Source organism: Colossoma macropomum, unplaced genomic scaffold, assembly GCF_904425465.1.
Source record: "Colossoma macropomum unplaced genomic scaffold, Colossoma_macropomum, whole genome shotgun sequence".
NCBI lineage: Eukaryota > Metazoa > Chordata > Actinopteri > Characiformes > Serrasalmidae > Colossoma > Colossoma macropomum.
Window position 1 is genome coordinate 8748 of NW_023495456.1, and position 17121 is coordinate 25868.

Below are 17121 nucleotides of genomic sequence, written 5' to 3' on the forward strand. Positions count from 1 at the left end.
TGCTGTTAATGTTGCTGCTCAGCTTAGTATAAAACCCAGTATTATATATTTACACAGCACAGGACTAGGACTACATATTTACTCAGTAACACTTTACATTAAGGGTCAAAAATAAAAGATTAATTATGTTTTTAATAAGTTATTAACTGCTTGTTATTTATATATTAATTAAGTGTTGATTAAGCATTAGTTAATTCTTAGTAACTGATTATGTACTTAGTAATTAGTAACTGAGTTCACTGTTAACTGATAGTTTAGTTTATTAGTTCAGAGCTTATTTACTCATTAATTGTGTAATAACCAATGATTTTTCACTGTTAATGAACTGATTAGTGTGTTTACTCATATAAATAATTACATAAGAACTAACTAGTACTTTTGAATTAGTCTCGTTAATGATCTGTTTATTAATCTACTTTCTGCTTATTTGCTATGACTTTATCTCCTGATCTTCAAAATGTCTCAAATATATCTTACAGTCACATCTGAAGGACAATATCACAGAATATCAAAATCCTACAGTATGTTTTTCTCTGTTACGCTGTGTTCAATGTGAGTGTGAGGTGTGTGAGACTTTCTGACAATCTGAAAATAATGTTATAGTAAAGAAGCAAAAACACAATTTACACACCTTACAGTCTCAAATTGTTTTGTTCACAGAGTCACAACTGAATAATTCTTCAGTAAAATTTCTTCCTCTTCAGGAGTTTGATAATCTGATATTTTGTGCTTTAAATATGCCGACAGATTTTGAGACACTGAAAATTCATGAGATAAAGTCACAGCACTTTTAAAAGATTCAGTTCAGCATTTTGAGACGTTTAATGATTGGAAGGTAAGACGGTAGCAGAAAAAGCACAAATTCACCCTTTACTTTTCTCTTATTTATGCATTTCTCTTACACAATGTTAAGTTCTAAAATGGTTCAGACTTTCTGAAATAGATTCCCTAAAAACACAACTCAGACAGTCTCTGTGTTTCTGTTTAATCCTTTTATTCAGCCTTACACATACAGATTCTATACAGAGCGATTCTCAGTGTTATCTGAGAATCTACAGGTGCCAGAATGTGACTCCAGCACCATTTAAGGTGGAATGGAAAATTCTCATAAGAAGTTGGTGAATAAGAATCTACTTCAGCCTCGGAGCTGCGCAAGATGTCTCAGTATGAATTGGTAACTATATGGGGTTTGTAGTTTATCTGCTGCTCTAACCAGATTCACTGCATGAATGAATTCAGTGGGAGCTACACAGAGACTCTCCTCCTCCTCTCAGCTCCTCCTTAAACACCGAAAGAGAACGAGTTCAGTGCAGCTGAGCTGCCATTTCAGGACCAGGAGAAAGTTAGAAGAGAAGCTGCGGATTAAAGGATTAAACAGATTTTTTTTCTCTAAGTTTATATTTAGGAACATTTACATTCATTCAGGAGTTTCTACAAACCAGGAATTCTGAACAGACGGAACTGTTCGCTTCTTTTTGATACAGTGAACTATTCAAAGCTGATATTTACATTTTCTGGTGAGTTTTTTCTCAGTAATGCTCAGTTTTTCTGTTTTCTGTGATGAAGAAATGAATCAGAGTTGAACTGAAACTGAAATGCTGCATTCATAATCAATACATTCTGACTTATTCTAGTAAAAAGCATAGATAATATTTGTCTTTAACATGTGTAAGAACAGACAGCGCTGCGCAGAGGATTAATATATATATATATATATATATATATATATATATATATATATATATGTATTACAATAAATACAAATACAAATATTAAACGGGAATTCCATCTCGAAATAATTAAAATATAAACAAAGTCATTCAGAGTTGTTTCACATGCAATGCAGGGAGTCAGAACTGATAGGAACCAGAAATCTCAAGAGTTTATTGTCCATTCATGGTGGACAGATACATGCAGGGTGTTACAAGGCAACATGGTCTCCAAAGAAAAGTTATCTTCTCATGTTTATTACTATTTTACTGTCATCAACATTACATATAAAACGCAGAACATACTTGTTGGTTGACTTTGGATAGTGTCCAGCTAATGATTTTTGGTTCATGAACAAATTGTTCTGTTGAGAAATCATTTTTGGTTCCCCTTTTTTTTAGTTCCTATTCCTTTTTTCTAGTTACTTTTAGATGAGCTCTTAGAGCAAATATCAGTGTCGACATCAGCATCTGAGTTTCGATCTCTTAAAAACTCCCAACTATGGGCTGACTTTGGAAAACACTACTGTGTAGACAATATACAGGGTAAAATTACATGTTCTACACTTGTCCTTATTTGATTTATGTTCATTAAACACAAACACAATCACACCATGAAACATTATTTGTAAAGATAGTCTGGATTTGGTGGCAGTTTGTGTTTTGGGGGAAATTTCTTCCTTCATAACTCATTTAAATAAAGCAGTAGAATGTGAAGTTGCAGCAAAAATAAAAGTAAACTGAACGACAGTGAAACTGGTAGAGCAAAGTCCATGTAGTGTTAATATACAAGGGAGATCCAATGCAGGTTAAGTGATAAAAAGACAACCCATAGTGCAGCGATTACACCTACGTTCAATTTCAGTGAAGTTGTTCAGGCTTGGATCCCTGTCCAGCTATGGTGTGATAATGGACACCCTAATCTGAACAGGATTGCCAGCTCAGTTCAGAGGCTTTTTAGCTAAATCAGATAACGTTACAGTGAGGGGTGAAAAACATCATATTAGCACACTTGATGACACCAGCTGATGGTTAACCACCCTGGTCTTGCTATTCTAACACCGTCCTTCTATAACGTTACATTGTTAATTCTGTTACCACAAAGCTAAAAACACTAACATACTGCCCATTCATCTAAGACAGTGGTTCCCAAACTTTTTATCATGCGTACTCCTTCAGACATTAAACCACCTGCTGCGTACCTGTAACAGAAAAATAAATAACACTTTATTTTAAGCAAACTTACTTTAATAGAATTCGCCAAAATTAGTTCTAAAAGAGAATACAATCGAACGTGTGTTTCTATGGGCACACAGTGACACCCACTGGTCAGAGGGAGTATTGCGTATTTTATAAAGCAGCTTCCTACTATATCCGGTTCAATCCGGTTTTCCCATTGAAGAGATATGGTAGGCTCAGACGTCTTCTCCTCTCTATTTAAGTATTTATGAGTTTTGTTGTTGTACTTTCAAGCAATAATCAGTACGTTGAAGTAACATGGTATGTACGTTTTTAGTTTGTATTGGTATTGCTTCGTTTGTGTTATTGAAAAGGTTGCTAAGTATGAGCTGTAACTATTTTTCAACCACAGCTAGCTATGCTAGCTCTGCGCCCAATTGTGGTCTGAATGCTATATTGAACTGATGTGATTTCTTTGGTGCCTTATAGCTGTTAGAGTGGAGAAGCACAATACTGACTAGCTGCTGTATTTCCTCTGATTATACTCAAACAAGTATGCATATTGCATTTTCTTTCGCTTTGTGCGGTATTCCACATTGTGTTGTATTCTTTTGTTTTTGCTGTTTTATTGTATAACCAAATAAGCTGAGCTGTTTAATACTGAAAAGCTGAATCTATGCTGTAAAGATTCATATTGTAATTACTGCAAGCGCAGTCCGGTTTTCCCACTGAAGAGATATGCTGTTAGAGTGGAGAAGCACAATACTGACTAGCTGCTGTATACTCGAACAGGCTCCAGCAGACGTGACTCCAGTAAAAGCTCAGAACCAACTTCTTGTTGCACTTGCCTTATTGAGGGACCAGAACAGTGGGGTTACATACCCCTTCTCACTTCTTAAACATACACGTGCATGTATTACTATGATGCATATGTATGACATTTAGCCTTATAAAATCATACATACATACATCATCTAAACCATTTATCCTTCTGGGTCGCGGTGGGGTGCTGGAGCCTATCCCAGCTGTCATTGGGCGGAAGGCAGGATACACCCTGGACAGGTCGCCAGTCTATTGCAGGGCAGACAGACAGGCATACACACACAATCACACACATTCACACCTAGGGGCAATTTCAGCATGTCCAATTGGCCTGACTGCATGTTTTTGGACTGTGGGAGGAAACCGGAGTACCCGGAGGAAACCCACGCAGACACGGGGAGAACAGGCAAACTCCACACAGAAATGACCCTGGTCGCCCGGCTGGGAATCGAACCCAGGCCATTCTTGCTGTGAGGCGACAGCGCTACCCACTACGCCACTGTGCCGCTCTTATAAAATCAGTCCCCTTTAAATTATTAAACATGAAAAATGCTAATAAATAATGTTGCTATTTATTCAGTATAATTCAGAATGAATGGAATGAAATGCCTTCTTCTCCAACAAAGCCTTTCATACAAATGTATAAATGAATAATGGATAAAGCACAAGATACCTATTAGAATGCAGGTTTATTATGCGCTGGATGTTATAAAGCTCATCACTCATGCATGCATCGCTGCTGTCGGAGCAAAACCTTGTATCTCCAAAATGATAACTTTGTGTAAAGGGCAACAGGTGTTGTCAAAAAAACTGAAAAATGACAAAAATGGACACATGATGTTTTGTTCTGACAGCAGCGATATGCTACAGCCGCTATCCAGAAATCTGTTGTTGGCTCTAGATTAAACTCTGTATTCGGAGATCATCTCAGTGTCACTGCGGTTCTCTCAGTTGGTGAGTGGAGGGCAGAGCTGCAGAGCTGTTTGTGTTGTCTGTATCAGGGAACTATCTGTGTTATTGGGAATGAAATGAATGGAATTAAATGAAGATTAAATGAAAAGTAAACCTCAAACATCAGATTTTTTTCCATACCCCCAGCATAATTTGTCATAATCTTAGGGGTACGTGTTCCACAGTTTGGAAACCACTGGAACCATTTGTGATTGTGTTTGCTAGTTAACTAACAAGCTAGCCTAAGTTAGCTAACTAGCATCACAGAGCTCCCGAGGCTAAGTTTGGCTTCTTATTTGAATTTTCTGTTCCACCTTAAATGGTGCAGCTGTTGCAGCTTAGCGCCTATACAGACACCACAGTGTTGCTGCTCCATTTAAGGTGGAACAGAAAATTTAGATAAAAAAATACAGTAGCTTCAGCTAACTTACAAATTTTACTAAATTCACTGAGTAAAGGATCTAACAGAGATAATCCGGGAGTAGTCTGGTTTGGGGAGATGGATAATTTCTCCACAAAATCTTGCACAAAATCCTCCAAGAGCATGTCTGATTATATTTAATGTGCACACTTATTTAATTTTCTTTCATACATGTACATGATGATTACAAAAACTGAAAGCAATCACTGGGACCAATAAAAACGTTACTGGAAAGTTAGTTTATGTGATGAAAAATAAACTTAAAAATCTAATTTGGTGAAAATCTCTCACGCTGCCTTACTTTGCCCTGTTTAGTGCTCATTCTATACCTCTCTGTACACACTTGTATGGGATCATGAGAAAACCTTTCAGGAACATTATTTGAACGTTAGTTTGTATAAATGAAAAGTAAAACCTTGAAGCAACCTTTACCTAATCTTCCTTAGTTCTGATAAAACCATTAGAATGTTATGTTTTATAGTTCTGGGAAGCGTGCTGACTTTTTGACGAAAATAGAACATTATGAAATGGTTCCCCACAAATAAGCAACAGGGAACCAAATTCTAATGTTACTGGAACATTCTGTGTTAGCCAGTTTGGCTTAATCAAATGTTTATTTGTTTTTTTTTTGGATTTGGATAGTAAATAAAATAAGTAACAATGTTGTGTTTGTTGGTTCCTGATGGTTTTGTAATGTGTTTTGGCTTTTTTTAATGGGTTGATGTCATAGTGGTTTAACAGGTGACAAATGGCTGAACCTAAATGCATTTGATGGTTTTCTGATGGGATCTAAAGGTGTTCTACAGGAAACTAGTTGCCTCTATTGGATTCCCATTAGAAAGCAAAACCAATATGTTTTATTCCTAATGGTTTCTAATGGTCCTTTTTCAGAAGACATGAATCTGTCCACCAAACCACTCTGAATGACACCAAACCACTCTGAATGACATTATTTACATCTCAGCAACTGAATAATGCAAAACATTTTAAAGAATTTGTGGAATTCCCCTTTCCCTTTTCAAGGAGCTACAAATTTTTCCTCACATGTATCATAAGAGAAAGAACTGAAAATCAATTTGCAGGATTTGGTGACAAAGTTTTCTGTGCTTTGTTTTAGGAGTGTAGTCCATTCAGCAGAAGAGACTCTCTAGTACCCAGCTGTGTGTCCATAAACAGTGATCTTTATGTGGATACTCCACTAATATTCAGAGATGGAGACCCCTCATCAGGACACCAATGATAGGCCCCCATGCTTAAGCCAGAGGTGAGCTACGATCTTATACTGGTTTAAAAAATATATCTTCCCTGACCTGTAAGTGTGTTTGTATAAAAGTGTCTCATTAATAAATGTAAATGTTCAATGTTTATACTGTTACAATCATCAACTGTTCTCTACACTTCTTGTTCCTCTAAAGTATTGAATGACACCAAACCACTCTGAATGACATTATTTACATCTCAGCAACTGAATAATGCAAAACATTTTAAAGAATTGGTGGAAGTCCCCTTTTCCCTTTTCCCTTTTTACATGTTTTCCTCACATGTATCATAAGAGACAGAACTGAAAATCAATTTGCAGGATTTGGTGACAAAGTTTTCTGTGTGGAGACGTCTTCCTAACTGTCTTGCTCCTGTAAACAATGAGTGGAAACTAGTGGTCAGCAGATTACAAGTGACATTGTTGGGGGCAACTAAATTAATCAGCATTTTTTACTGGACTACTCTGTTAAATTGAATTTAAATACTGTATTTAAATCTCTGAAGAAAGGTCTTTCATCATTTATAGTCTAATCCACATGAGGACATCAGAGTCTCCAGCACCCAGCTGTGTGTCCATGAAGAGTGACCAGTCTATGGGTCAGCCCCCACAGTTCAAAGATAGACACCCTTCACCAGGACGCAGGTAATAGCCAGTCAGAGTTGAGCCATTGCTCAGAGAAAGACTGCATTTAATTTTTTTTCCTGCTTTGATTTTGTAATTACCTTGTTTCACATGTTTAAAATGTAGATGCTTTAAATTAAAAGGGATTAGAAGTGATATGATTGACAAGAACCTTTAAGAAACATGAAAATGAACATTTAAGAGGAAATAAAAACTAAGCATCAAGTAGGCGTTGGTAATATGAATTCAAATCATGGTGTATTGTATTACTCAGCTAATAGCAAAAAGTGAATAAACTCACAATAACAAAACAACACAATAATAATTATTATTGTTTTTACTAGTACTATTGCTATTGAATCTGTTGACATTATTATTGTTTGCAGTATTAGTTTTAGTAGTGTTGCAATTTTATAAGCCCTACAAGTTTCATTCTTCACTTTTAAAAAACAATGAACTGAACAGTATTCTTCAATGTGTAAACATTGCTACACCCTCTAGTAGCCTCTTCAGTTTCCTTGTATGGAGCCAGTTTGTAGTTGATCTCTCCTACAGCCTCTCCACTCATTCTCAATTCCATTTTTCACCTTGTAGCTGGTGTATAAAATAATATTTCACTGTTTGCTATGTCAAACAAAGGCAACTGGCTGTTCCAGACTTCCTAAGTGGATGGTTTTACAAGCTGAGTTGTTCTTCTTTGTCATACTCATTTAAGTCTGTTTAGTCAGAACAAAGTGAAACAAGAAAGTAAAAATGGAAACTCTTTCAAAGCAAAACACCACATGGCATGGCCGGCATGTTACACGCGCCCAACAGTACACTCACCAGCAGTTCACTTTGTTTTATTCAGCCAATGTACAGAATTTTTATTAAGTATTTCATTTTTATTGGCACGACTGAAATCTGCAGCATTTCTCTGAAGATATTTGAATCAGGCGTTTAACCTGGATTTCCACACCGCAAGATTCTACATCTTGAAAATGTTAATGAATTTTCTTTGCGTAGGTGAGCTTTGCCTCTCTGATGGCCCAGGAAAGCTTGGTTGTTCTGAGGCCTGCCTTATCCCCTGACTTGAAGGCCTTATCACGGGTTCTCAGCAGCATGCGTACCTCTGCAGTCATCAATGGCTTCTGGTTGGGGTGTGTTGTGATGAGTTAGGAGACTGGTTCTGACAATCGCAAACTCCACCAGCGGTGAGCAGTGACTAGAGACTAGTGCCATATTTTTACACCATTCAGTGTTGATGTAAACACACAGGCCCCCACCTCGAGTCTTACCACACTCGAAGTGCTCAGATCTTCCCGCACTCCGTCTGAAAGCAGAGATTGTGGCTGATTTATCAGCTGTAGCAAGCTCTGACGATGATAGATGTTGGTGCTGGTCGTTGTAATCTTGATTTTTGAGTTTTGGTCAGGTTACAGTGAAAAAAAAGAGCAAAAAGCACTGCTTTGTTGTTCCCAAAGTGGCCACTGCAGCTACGTGCCATGCCGCAAGCACAGAACTGCAAGACAGCAAGGAAGACCACACCTCCTCCAAATGAACAAGTACTGTGTCTGTCCACTACTGATGTGTAGAGAACTCTACACGGAGTCAACTCAAAAAAAACTACAGGATCTGACAGTATACCGGGCAGAGTGCTCAGAGAATGCTCTGAACAGCTGGCTGATGTTCTCACGGACATATTCAACTTCTTTCTGAGCACTGCAGTCTTTCCAACATGCTTCCACCATCATCATCCCTGTGCCGAAGAAGTCACCAGTGTCCTGCCTCAATGACTACCATCCCATTGCACTCACTCCCATCATCATGAAGTGCTTTGAGAGGCTTGTCACGATGCACACTAAAGACCAGCCCCCCACCCTCACTGGACCCACTGCAGTTTGCGCATCACCCCAACCGCTCAACAGATGACGTCATCTCCACCACACTCCACTTCAATCTCACCCACCTGGACAACAAAGACACCTATATCAGAATGTTGTTCATAGACTTCAATTCAGCATTCAACACCATCATCCCTCAGTAGCTGATTGGAAAACCAAGCCTGCTGGGCCTGAACACCTCCCTCCGTAAATGGGTCCTGGATTTCCTGACTGAGAGACCTCAGTTAGCCAGGATAGGTAATAACATCTCCTGGAGCACCACACTGAGCACCAGTGCCCCCCAGGGCTGTGTACTTAGTGCACTGCTGTTCACTCAGCTCACAACTGTACTGTAAAGTACAGCTCAAACCACATCAAGTTTGCTGATGACATGACTGTGGTAGGTCTGATCAGCAAGAATGATGAGTCAGCGTACAGAGAGGAGGTGCAGCAGCTAACGGACTGGTGCAGAACCAACAACCTATCTCTGAATGTGGACAGAACTAAGGAGATGATGTTGACTTCCAAAGAGTGGGAGGTGACCACCCCCCACGGAACATCACTGACTCTGCTGTGGAAATCATCAGGAGCACCAAGTTCCTCTGTGTCCACATGACAGTGAACCTCACCTGGTCTATCAACACCAACTCCATAGACAAGAGAGCCCAGCAGCACCTCTGTTTCCTTCAGAGCCTGAAGAAAGCTCATCTCCCCCCTCCCATCCTCACCATGTTTTTTCATCATCACCTGGTTTGGACTGTCTCCAGCTGCAAGACCCTACAGTGAATAGTGAGGACAGCTGAGAAGATCATCGGGGTCTCTCTCTCCTCCATCATGGACATCTACACCACACGCTGCGTCCGCAAAGCCACCAGCATTGTGGACGACCCCATCCATCCCTCACACAGACTTTTCACTGCTGCCGTCTGGCAGAAGGTACCGGAGCATCCGTGCCATCACTGCCAGACTCTGCAACAGCTTTGATCCACAAACAATCAGGTTTTTAAACTCACAAGGCCTGAACTGAAACCCACACACACACACACACACATATACACAAACACACACACTCTCCTCTTTTGATGCTCTCACTCAAACCTACTTGCACTATCTGGAACATTGCTGTTAATACTGTGTTCTACTTAAGTACTCTATATTTCTACCTCAGTAACTGCTGTGCTCATGTATGTCATAATCTGACTGTGTATACCCACATACCACAGCATGTTAAATATATCTGCACCTTATCCTCACTACCTCATGTTTAGAAATGAGTGCTGTGTCAGCACTGCAGTGTCTTGTCTGTATACTGTGTCTAATGTCTAATTAATTTATCATATTTAGTGTATTGTTTCTAGTTTATTATTTGCACAAGTATGTCTGCACATTGCACTTTGTCTGTACTGTCTTATTTTGTTCCCTGTTGCACCATGTTGGTCCTGGAGGAACGTAATTTCGCTCCGTTGTGTACTTGTATACAGATGGAATGACAACAAAAGCCTCTTGACTTGACTTGACTTGAGCAGCAGACTGATCTGATCTAATCCGACTGTAAACTCTTTATTCTTGTTTGTTGCGCCATAAAATTCTACAGTTTGACAGGCTATAAATCAAACTTTTAAAATTCATAACCTGCCAAGTTTTGACTAACAGTCTGAAATGTCAAAAAGGGAGGAAGTCTCATGAGTGGCAATGTTAATTTTGTTTTCACTTATATGTTTTCTTTTCCAGTAGTTTTCGAATGATGTATGCAAAATATTATTTTGTGTAAATTATCATTATTTATAACTAAGACCATCAGCTCCCAGTTAAAGCCTAATTTAATGCCTATTTAAACTCATAGGATTTCTGTGGACAGAATGCAATCAGATTACATTACCTTAATAAAGTAGTCCTTTGGATTATGTTACAGTTACATTTTTCAACAGATAATCAGTAATCTGTAATGGAATACTTTTTTAAAGTAATCCTCTCAACCTGCTGATTAATGCAGAAGCATCTGCAAGCGGCACTCAGCAGTGCAGTTTTGTCTAAAACACCCTTTTTGCTGAGGTTATAAGAGTTATTTAAGCCATTTATGTGCATGTTTAGTTTGTTTTGGTGGCGGCGCTGTTTTTAATTCACTGTTTCTGGCCTTATCACGACATCCACAGTGTGCCGAAATTCATATCATTAAAAGAACATACCGTTTTTTTCATTTTCATACTGGCTTACCTTTCACTCCATCAAGTACACCAACAATAAGACATATTTAAAACTAGTGATGAGAATAAAATTAATATCATTACAATATTAGGATGGGCTAGTTTAACATGAAGCCAATAATAAGGACTGTGTAAATATTTTCTTGTACAGTCTAATCCAGATAAAGAGACCAGTAACCAGCTGTGTGTCTATGAAGAGTGATGCATCGATAGGTCATCCACCAATGTTCAGAGATGGACACCACTCAAATGGACACAGGTAACAGCTCCTCACAGTTGAAACACTGTGAACAGAAAAGCTGATTCATCTATTCCAGTAGAAAAGCTCAGACAAGTATTATGAATTGGTCACAGCGTCCATTTCAAAATGAATATTCCCCAGAACTTAAAAGGTTTGTAGTGTTATTTTGTTTTGAGTGAAGTTTTTTTACCACTATACTTTCCTGTATTACAGTATAATGCAATTACTGTAGTGTAACTCTATATTTATGAAGCACTACGTCCACTCACCGTCTACTCTATTAGACACTCCTACCTTGTCAGTCCACCTTGTAGAGGTAACGTCAGAGACGATAGCTCATCTGCTGCTGCACAGTTTGTGTTGGTCATCCTCTGGTCCTTCATCAGCGGTCACAGGATGCTGCCCACAGGACACTGTTGGCTGGATATTTTTGGTTGGTGGACTATTCTCAGTCCAGCAGTGACACTGAGGTGTTTAAAAACTCCAGCAGCACTGCTGTGTCTGATCCACTCAGACCAGTACGACACACACTAACACACCACCACCACGTCAGTGTCACTGCAGTGCTGAGAATGATCCACCACCCAAATAGTACCTGCTCTGTGAGGATCCATGGGGGTCCTGACCACTGAAGAACAGGGTAAAAGGGGGCTAACAAAGTATCAGAGAAACAGATGGACTACAGTCTGTAACTGTAGAACTACAAAGTGCACCTTTATAGTAAGTGGAGCTGACAATGAGTGTAGAAACAAGGAGGTAGTCTTAATATTATGCTTGATCAGTGTATAAGCAGATGTCTCCTGAAATGTTGGTCAAGCTGTAGTTATGACTGTGTTCTCTGATTTATTTTATGGTCAAAATGTATTGTTTTAGAAGATTCAAGACTGAAGTTCAGATGATGCTTTAATGAAAGTATACAGCACTAATTTGTGTGTCTACAGTGTCCTGCAGGGGACAAGAGACAGAAAAGAACAAAAGATCATCACAGACAGAGAGTAAGACCACAACCAACATACAAAGACATGCAGTATGTCGTAAACACAACTTGTCCTGTTACCTCTGAATCAATTACACACTGATTAAGGTTATAAAGAACAAACAAAGCAAAAAGAATGTACATGGTAGAGAATATGTCAATCATGCATAAAGTGTGATTTGGTTTGGGAAAAAAAGCTTATTTTAAATTGTACTGATAACTGGTTCTGTGTCTCACCACATGTCTCACCATCTCACAGACATGGCAATGATTCTGATGCAATGAAAGTCCAAGAAAACTTCAAGTTAAATATGAAACAGAAGTTTCAGTGCTTGAATGAGGTGATAACAAACCAGGAAACCCCAACACTTCTCAGTGAGATCTACACAGAGCTCTGCATCACAGAGGGAGACAGTGGAGAGGTCAATAATGAACATGAGGTCAGACAGATCGAGGCAGCACTCAGGAGAACAGCAACAAAGGACACACCAATCAAATGCAATGACATCTTTAAACCCTTATCTGACCAAAACAAACCCATCAGAACTGTGCTTACAAAGGGAGTCGCTGGCATTGGAAAAACAGTCTCTGTGCAGAAGTTCATTCTGGACTGGACTGAAGGGAAAGCAAATCAGGATGTCCACTTCATATTTCCACTTCCTTTCAGAGAACTGAATTTGATGAAGTACCAAAAACTAAGTTTGGTGGATCTTCTTCATACACGGTTTAAGGAGATTAAAGAAATGGAAATATCCAGATCTCACAAAGTTCTGTTCATATTTGATGGTTTGGATGAGTGTCGTTTAACTCTAGATTTTCAGAGCGCTGTGAGATTGGATGATGTCACTCAGTCATCCTCAGTGAAGGTGCTGCTAACCAATCTGATCAAGGGGAATCTGCTTCCCTCTGCTCTCATCTGGATCACCTCCCGACCTGCAGCAGCTGATCAGATCCCCTCTGAGTGTGTGGATCGACTGACAGAAGTACGAGGGTTCAGTGACCCACAGAAGGAGGAGTACTTCGGGAAGAGAATCAGGGACCAGAGCCTGACCGATAGAATCATCACACACCTGAAGACATCAAGAAGCCTCTACATCATGTGCCACATTCCTGTGTTCTGCTGGATTTCAGCCACTGTTCTAGAGAGAATGTTGGGTGAAGCAGAGAGTGGAGAGACCCCCAAAACTCTGACTCAAATGTATACACACTTCCTCATCATTCAGACAAAGATCATGAGAGAAAAGTACGTAAAGAAGCAGAAGACAGATGAAGAAATACTTCTGAAACTAGGACGACTGGCTTTTCAGCAGCTTATGAAAGGAAAACTGATCTTCTGTGTGAAAGATCTAAGAGAGTGTGGCATCAACATTAAAGAAGCATCAGTGTACTCAGGTGTGTGTACACAGATCTTCAGAAGTGTCAAAGATCTGAGAGAGTGTGGCATCGACGTTAAAGAAGCATCAGTGTACTCAGGTGTGTGTACACAGATCTTCAGAGAGGAATCTGGGCTGCACCAGAGTAAAGTGTACTGCTTTGTTCATCTGGGCATTCAGGAACATCTTGCAGCTCTATATGTGCACCTGACCTTCATGACCCAGAAGAAGAATGTGCTTAAACAGAGTCTGTCCTCTAAACTGAGGAGCTTCAGGAGGAAAGAAATTACAATCTCAGATGTACACAAGAGTGCTGTGGATCAGACCTTACAGAGTAAGAATGGACATCTGGATCTTTTCCTTCGCTTTCTTCTGGGTCTCTCACTGGAGTCCAATCGGACTCTCATACAAGAGTTAGTGACACAGACAGGAAGTAGCTCCCACAGCCAAGAGGAAACAGTTCAGTACATCAAGAAGAAGATCAGTGAGAATCCCTCTGCAGAGAAATCTATCAATCTGTTCCACTGTCTGAACGAACTGGATGACCGTTCTCTAGTTGAGGAAGTTCAGCAGTACCTGCAGTCTGACAGTCTAAACCAAAGAACACTCTCTTCTTCACAGTGGTCAGCTGTGGTCTTTGTACTGCTGACATCAGGGGACGATCTCGATAAATTTGTCCTACAGAAATATAACAGATCAGATGATGTTCTTCTGAAGCTGCTGCCTGTAGTTGCAGAATCCAGATCAGCTGAGTAAGTAATATTGAATAAAACTGGCACAATATTAGACAACTTATTGAGAATGTAACACTGCTTCATTACAGAATTAAAAATAAATGTAAATGTAAATACACAAAATCCAATTGCCTTCATATATCTGTATATTTATTCATTTTATTATTTGCCTGTATTTGCCTCTTTAGCAGCATGAGTAAGTTATATTGGAGTTATATCAGTCAAATTAATGTTAGAATTTTGTGTTTTGTTATTTTATTCAGTCTTTCAAGTTGCAATCTGACAAAGAAAAGCTGTGCAGCTCTGACCTCAGTGCTGAGCTCAGAATCCTCCAGTCTGAGAGAGCTGAATCTGGCTTATAATAAACTAGGAGATTCAGGAGTGAAGCTGCTCTCTGCTGGACTGGAGAATCCTCTCTGTAAACTGGAGACACTGAGGTAAGATCATCTTTCTTTCACACGTCCTAGTCCTCAGAAAGATTTATTCTCTGGTAACACTTGTTTGTTAATGAACTATGTCAAAACACATTACATACTTATTTAAATATTAGGATCATATTTTGTAATCATTAAAAATTGTAAAAATGGCAAAGTCACCAAGTGGTGAGATTGGATGTTTCAGGTGTTTATATATTTGTTTATAAGCAGTGCCGGTGCTAATCTGGCACAGAGCAGCACAATTGTGAAATGATCATCATCAACATTGTATTCCTTAAGTTCAGGTTTACACTGAGAGGAGTCCTAATTTTCAGTAAGCAACAAATAGATAACAGATTGAGAAATAGTCTTGTATAACAGCAAATAAATAAAAAACAAATGAAAAACAAATAATAGACAATAAAGCAAAAAAAAGGTCAAATAGGTTTTGAAATAAAGTAGAAGAAAATAATAAGAAACATAACAAAACTGAAATAAGATAAATTAACTAAAATAATTACAAACAGAACATTTTTTAAAAAGTAAAAGTTTGAAAATCCTCAAAGAAACGCTCTATATTTAGATAGCAGAGCATCCTGATATCATACATATATATATATATATATATATATATATATATATATATATATATATATATATATATTTCAGAATGTGACTGGTATTTAAGAGAGAGTCGGGTACAGTATGTTATTTTACTCTATTATTCTACACATAATCAGGGTTGGGATAGCTACTGAAAAATTAGTAGTTAGCTTTGTAGCTACTTTTCCCGAAAAAGTAGTGGCTACTTTTTAGCTACTTTTTGAGAAGTAGTGCATTACTATCTAGCTACTTTCGAAGCGCAACTGTCAGAACGTTTGTGTATCTCCACCTGACACACCAAAGAAGCCCAACTGATAACGCGTGATATCCAACAAAAATTTAGACTAAGTAAAGTCAATCATTCCAGGTTTTTCCTAACAAAAATAAAAAAAAATAACCGAATACAAACCAAACAAATTATCGCTATAGCTACACAAAAATTTGTAGGCGCAATAGCTATTAGCTACATTTAATAAAACTGTAGCAGCTACAGCTTTTAGCTACAAAAGTTGTAGCTAACTATAAAAAGTAGCACAATACTTAGCTACTATCCCATCCCTGCATATAATAACATAGTATGTATTTAACTCTAGCCATTAAAGATTAGATAACATTACATCGTAGACTACATTAGATTACATTTTAGATTAGATTTGTTGTCATTTAGGATGCAAGAAACATGTTAAAATTTGTCACGTGTCACTGCCTTTAAAGGCGCCTCTCCCTTTCTAAGCAGCATTTTAGCAGAAAAGGAGCATCACACTCAGGACAGTCTACAAACCATCACACATCATAAGTTTCACTGTGCTCTAAATGTTTTATCTGTTCTCTCACAGTCACTTGTTAACTTACATTCACCTTCAACTGTAAAAGTGTATCATCTCGATGTATTAGGATGACTCCTGAATCTGCAGCAGCTGTTTTCCTGCATTGACACTGTTGTGCAGATTTACTGTATATGAAGAACAGACTGCTTTAAGGAGTAATTTCTGCCATTATATACTGACTTGGTGCCCCAGATAAATACAGATAATCCTGACTACTAGTTTGTGAATCTTTTAATTTCACTCACTGTCCTCCTCCAGCTTATAAAACCTGCTTTATTTCTAACACACAAAGGTATAACGAGTCAGAATGAGCCGGACGCGTGTGGATAAAAAAGAAGAAAGAAACTTTACTAGTTAAATCGTGATCCAGGATCGTCGTCAAAAAACAGGCCTAGATCAAATCCAAAAGAGACAGGAGGCACAGAAAAGCAAACATACTACTAGGCAAGCAAATCCAAAGGGGATCAGGCATAAGGCGCAGTTAATAACATGGAAGAATAATCGATACCAAAATACAAACAAACCAGAATAAATGCTCAGTAGGTCTGTGAAAGAAGCAATACCTCGCAAGGAGATAGTCTAAAAGCCTGGGTTTTAAACTAGCCACTTTTTAACTAGTCATGAATGGAATAAACCTAACGCTATGTGAAAATCTGTCGACTACTGTAAGTACAGTTGTGAACCCTTGTGACTCTGGCAGATCAGTAACAAAGTCCAAAGCTATATGAGACCAAGGTCTGGCAGGCACGGGTAAAGGAACAAGTTTACCAGCTGGGAGTGTCTTGGGAGTTTTACAGATAGAACAAGAAGCTATGAAAGAATGAATATCCCTGTACATAGATTCCCACCAGTACTGATTAGACAGCAATTGTTGAGTACATGTCTCTCCTGGATGACCTGTTGTGATGGACGAATGGGCCC

General features: G+C 38.6%; 1 protein-coding gene across 2 annotated transcripts in view; it reads left to right on the forward strand.

Annotated features, from left to right (window-relative positions):
* Positions 1-1335: 1335 nt before the first annotated feature.
* The window catches only part of LOC118802095 (NACHT, LRR and PYD domains-containing protein 3-like), a 35770-nt gene continuing 19984 nt past the window's right edge, over positions 1336-17121 (forward strand). For both annotated transcript variants that reach the window (XM_036562560.1, XM_036562559.1), the window contains exons 1-7: positions 1336-1517; positions 6200-6346; positions 6869-6985; positions 11182-11289; positions 12213-12266; positions 12507-14372; positions 14618-14791. In XM_036562560.1, coding sequence (XP_036418453.1) covers positions 6294-6346; positions 6869-6985; positions 11182-11289; positions 12213-12266; positions 12507-14372; positions 14618-14791 — 2372 coding nt within the window. In that variant the 5' untranslated portion in view covers positions 1336-1517; positions 6200-6293. The remainder of the gene's footprint in view (positions 1518-6199; positions 6347-6868; positions 6986-11181; positions 11290-12212; positions 12267-12506; positions 14373-14617; positions 14792-17121) is intronic.